The 4,787-nt window shown below is 51.1% G+C and overlaps 1 protein-coding gene across 1 annotated transcript; it reads right to left on the reverse strand.

Annotated features, from left to right (window-relative positions):
• Positions 1-2,430: 2,430 nt before the first annotated feature.
• On the reverse strand, positions 2,431-4,025 carry SYCN (syncollin). The gene has a single exon (XM_069643039.1). The coding sequence runs from the start codon at positions 3,998-4,000 to the stop codon at positions 3,629-3,631; it is 372 nt and encodes a 123-aa protein (XP_069499140.1). The 5' UTR covers positions 4,001-4,025; the 3' UTR covers positions 2,431-3,628.
• Positions 4,026-4,787: the final 762 nt, after the last annotated feature.

Genomic DNA, 4,787 nt, shown 5'->3' on the forward strand with positions numbered 1-4,787 from the left:
AGTGGAAATAATTAGGATGGTCTGTTAAATGTATCTGGTTTGTGTGTACACCTTACTACATACATCATGAAATGGAAAGCCCATTCTACAATGCATAGATGTTTTAAACTGCTAGGTTATGATAGACTACTTGCAAACCATAAGACGTGGCCTACCTAGAGCTGTTTACACCTTCATCTACTCCGATACTCCCAACACTTGTACACATAAGGAAGGGCCAACGGATTGTGCGACCTCTGCAGATTATACTTCCTGCCATATACCTTCGTCTGATACACCGTCCACTGACACACTGTGATATACCTCCCTCTGCTATACCTTCCTCTGATACACAGTCCTCTGATACACCTCCCTCTGATATACCTTCCTCTGATATTCCTTCCTCTGATACACCATCCTCTGATATACCTCCCTCTTATATACCTTCCTCTGATACACCTCCCTCTGATACACCGTCCTCTGATATACCTCCCTCTGATATACCTTCCTCTGATACACCGTCCTCTGATTTACCTCCCTCTGATATACCTTCCTCTGATACGCAGTACTTTGATACACCTCCCTCTGATACACCTTCCTCTGATACACCGTCTTCTGATACGCCTCCATCTGATATACCTTCCTCTAATACACTGTACTCTGATATACCTCCCTCTGATAAACCTTCCTCTGATACACCATCCCCTGATATACCTCCCTCTGATATACATTCCTCTGATACACCATCCTCTGATATACCTCCCTCTAATATACCTCTTTTGATAGTACAGTCTGTGACATCTTTATTCGCCCAATGTGGTCACCCAAGGATGCCCCGCTCTTCATGGGATATTGGTTGCTGCTCATGCACACCTGTGAGGCCTTTGAGAGGTGAAGGGGGGAACACAGGAAGTCAATGGGCGACTCACGAATGTATAAGGAAGGAAGTGATTTGAATGCGATGAAGCTGTTGAAATGCATTTGTGAAATTAAGAAATATGCAGTGCATGCAATTAGCCAGGTATATGCAAGCAGCAGAAAAATACAGAATGCACATCAGAGAAGAGGGGGGGGGGGTCAGGCAGTTGAGAATATGTGCTGAGTTTGAATCACGGGCCCTTCCCAGGAAAAGGAGATGGCGTGTTAGGGCCACTATCAATGCAGGGATGGAGGTGATATTTTGGATCATAGGGGCGGGGCGTTCCATTGGAAAGTGGTTGAGGAGAGTAAAAGAACAAAGCAGGGAAGCAGTGTATGCAATGGGGGTGTGCGTGGGAGAGTAGCGGGCGACAGAGATTACTAGATACGCCGGAGCTAACCCCTGAGTAGACTGAAATAAGTGCAGGAGACATTTAAAGAGGGATTGCTGTTGGATGGAGAGCCCGCCAGCCTGGAATCTTTGGGAAGAGGGGGGAGAGAGGAGTGGAGGAGGTTGGAGAGAGTGCAATAAGCAGCATTAAGAATGGTATTGGGTGATGCAAATGAGTAGAGAGGAAGACCCATGAGAAGGCTAGAGAAGCAGTCCAGATTACTGAGCAGTGGGGCGGACATAAGAGCTCCAGTAGAGGGGTAGGGTTTAAGCTGGCGGATTCTGCTGATGTTAAGAAGGTTGAGCCAAGCAGTGGTCACAGTGGAGGCAATATATTGGCCACCCCTGGTTGCAGGCTTTGGGGGATGGTGTAAGAAGGTCATGGGAAGGACATGGGAAAGGGTAGCAGCTGGGGAATGGTGGGCCTCGATATAGATGGATTTGGTTGACGAGGAACTGAAAACAAGACAACAGCGTGTCTTCCAGTGGCAGCTAGCGGAGAGACACTGGGAGATGCGATGCGAGAGATCCCGGGTGAAAGTAGAGAAGAGGGAGATCTGGGAATAGTCCAAGAATTGCTAGTAGGGAAGGTGAAAGGGGGAGGTTAGTTTGCCAAGAGATGGGCCCAGGGCAGAGATTTGAGGCTCCCATACTGGGAGGTGGGTGAGGCTGTGCCTGTTTCAGGAGATGGAGAGTAGTCATTCAGAGAGGTAAGGGGAAAAACAGGCAAGCGCAGGGTCTCAGATGCCAAGTTGAGTTTGGGATTGAAGGAGAGAAGGGGTGATATGTATCAAAGGCTGGCAAGAGGTCAAGGGGGTGACAATGGATGACAGCCTGGAGGGGAAGAAGGTGTTAAAATGATTCAGACATGAGACCGTGCCTTCTCCATGCGGTGATGGCTGTTACAGCCAAACTGAAGGGGGTTGCCGAGATTTGTGGACTTACGGTAATTATTTATTCCCATTAGGCCAGTGCCTTCTATGGGTTTCACCCCCCACCCCGACACACCCCCCAGCCCCCCAACCGTACTGCTTAGCAGGACACAACCTGTATCTCTCTGTTTCCTAGCACTTCTTTGCCACTGCATCTCTCCCATAAGTACATCCGATGTGACAAGATCAATGAGAGACTGAGATGCAGGCCATGACCACTTGATATTTATTGCAGAACATTAACAGGGGCAAGGGGAAAAGGATTTGCTGCATGCCAGCCTGACACCAGAAACTTGACAGATGTACAATGAGTCAAGGTATATGAACACAAGGTCAAGACAGACATACCCAGAGCACGGGTAGAGCAACACCGAGCTAGTGCAGCTGGACACTGATGCAGGACAGATGGACCTAGAACCCGGACAGGTGTATAGAACAAGGTGCTTACATACAGTCAACTCTTGGTCTGCACAGATAGGATGTCAAGCTATTTCTATCGCCGCCACCCAGGACATCAGGGATCTTACTGATGTCTGCCCAGGTGGGCAGAACTGAGAAAGAACTTCTGGAGGTGTGTTAGGAAGGTCCTTGTTTGCTATGAGCAGGGTGATCCTCAGGACAGAAGAAAGAATAGCCAGGAAGGGCTTCACATCTTCTGGTTAAGAAAACCCCTCACAATGGCGGCTGTGAGGCTCAGCAGAAGGGAGGGTGCATTCCCTGAGTGGGATGGTGCCTGATTACAGTTGATAACTCAGCAACAGGGAAAGTGCATCCTCTGGGCTGGCTGGTGCCTCGCCATGATCTGAGGTTTCTGCAGGCGGGGATGGATGGCACCATTGGATAGTATAAAGGCAGAGTAGGAGGAGGAACTCTGCATTTTCTAGGTTGTGTGGCATCACAAGAAGATAGGTAGTCTCTGCAGAAGCAACACTGCATCCTCTGGGTTATGATAAGCCCTTGCGATGGTTGGAAGCTTCGGTGGGAGATACTCGGCTGCATCACTCAAGGCGGGCAAGTAGAAGCCAAAGTGGATTTAAATATTGGAGTGGGTTCCTGGGAGAACTTGCAAGCCTTGGGATAGAATCTTGGCAGCCCCCTGCCTCCTGACTGTAAAATGGCCTGTGGGAGGCCTTTTCAGAGCCCTGCAAGCCACAGTTTCCTGTTGTTACCTCAGATGCTGCAGTCCTTTTAGGAGAGGTTCTTGCAGTCTTGCATGTGTCAGTGCACGTTACCTTCCACAGTTCTACAAGCGGTGAAATGCATGTTGGCTTTGGTCCTGGAGTTTCTGGTGTGGCCCCTGTTTCCGGAGATTCCTGCAGATGCAGTTCTGTATTAATTGTTTGCGCGCATGGTGCACAGGCCGCGCCCAGCAGTTGCTTTGTGCATTGCACCACCTCAGGCTCTGTCTTTAGGTGCACTTGCAAAAGTAGGAGGAGATTGAGTCATCCCAGTGCCCGAAGAGCCCTTTCTTCACCTCCTTCAGGCGGTGCTGGATGCCACTGGAGAAGCGTCGCATGGTGCCCTCTTTGGGCTTCTTGGACCACACCGTGAGCTCGCACCGGGGTGCCACCACCAGGGACGAGATACGGTTGTTCCAGCCTAGAGGCATATAAGGCATGTCGTCGCCCGGGCGGGCGTCCAGGTATTGGCCCCCACAGCACTGGTCATAGTAGGCATTGCTGTTCTCGAACATGCGGGCGCAGACCTTCACCCCATCCGCATCCTTGATGTCTGCTGGGTTGGGGCACTGGGCAGAGGCCAGTGCCAGGAGCAGGGGCATCAGGAGTACAGTGAGCTGGGCAGGCTTCATCTTTGATTCTGGGTTTTTGGACTGGTGATGCACATGGAAGACTCAGTCTTATATGTGCTGATCTCTGGAGGGGGTGGGGCAGAAGTGTAGGCACCAGGTGGCAGTGATAGGATGATTAACAACCAGCGCCCTGGACCAGCTTTACCCCGGGTGATCCTGGCCTCAGGTGTTTCCAAGGTCGAAAAGGGCCAACGTAGACAGATTGGCAATGAGGGCAGTGTGTGGGCGAGGGGGCGGTGTTGGATAAGAGGGGTGAGTGATCAAAGCAATACATGGGGTAGTGACGCTTGAGGGTTATGCAAAAAAGTACAGCTGGCGAGCGAGGCCACAGGGCGCACTGAGAGATACTGGCGAGGCCTGGTGGTGTTTACAGCGATACTGGGGAGGTTAGACCTGGATCGGCATGGAAAGAGGGGAAGTGAGGGCTAGTGGGACGGAAAGAACTACAGCAGGCAGGCGAGGCTACAGTGTACAAGATAATGGCGAGGTGAGGCCTGCGTTGGTGTGTACAGAGGTACAGGGCAAGCGACACCTGGGCGCAGCGGGGAGGAGAGGAGGGCAATACAGCTGGCAAGTGAGGCTTCGTGTACAGGAGGAGGAAAGGGACGTGAGGGTGGGGGGTCGTTAAAAGTCGTAGAGTCCCGTGCGGGCAGGGTTTAGTCAAATGAATACAGGGGAAGTGAGTCTGCAGATAGATACGGTGAGAAACCAGGTGGGAGGAGTTGCGAAGCAGCCACGGAGATTTTTGCTAACGTCT

Source organism: Ambystoma mexicanum, chromosome 2p (genome assembly GCF_040938575.1).
Source record: "Ambystoma mexicanum isolate Mex_15411 chromosome 2p, UKY_AmexF1_1, whole genome shotgun sequence".
NCBI lineage: Eukaryota > Metazoa > Chordata > Amphibia > Caudata > Ambystomatidae > Ambystoma > Ambystoma mexicanum.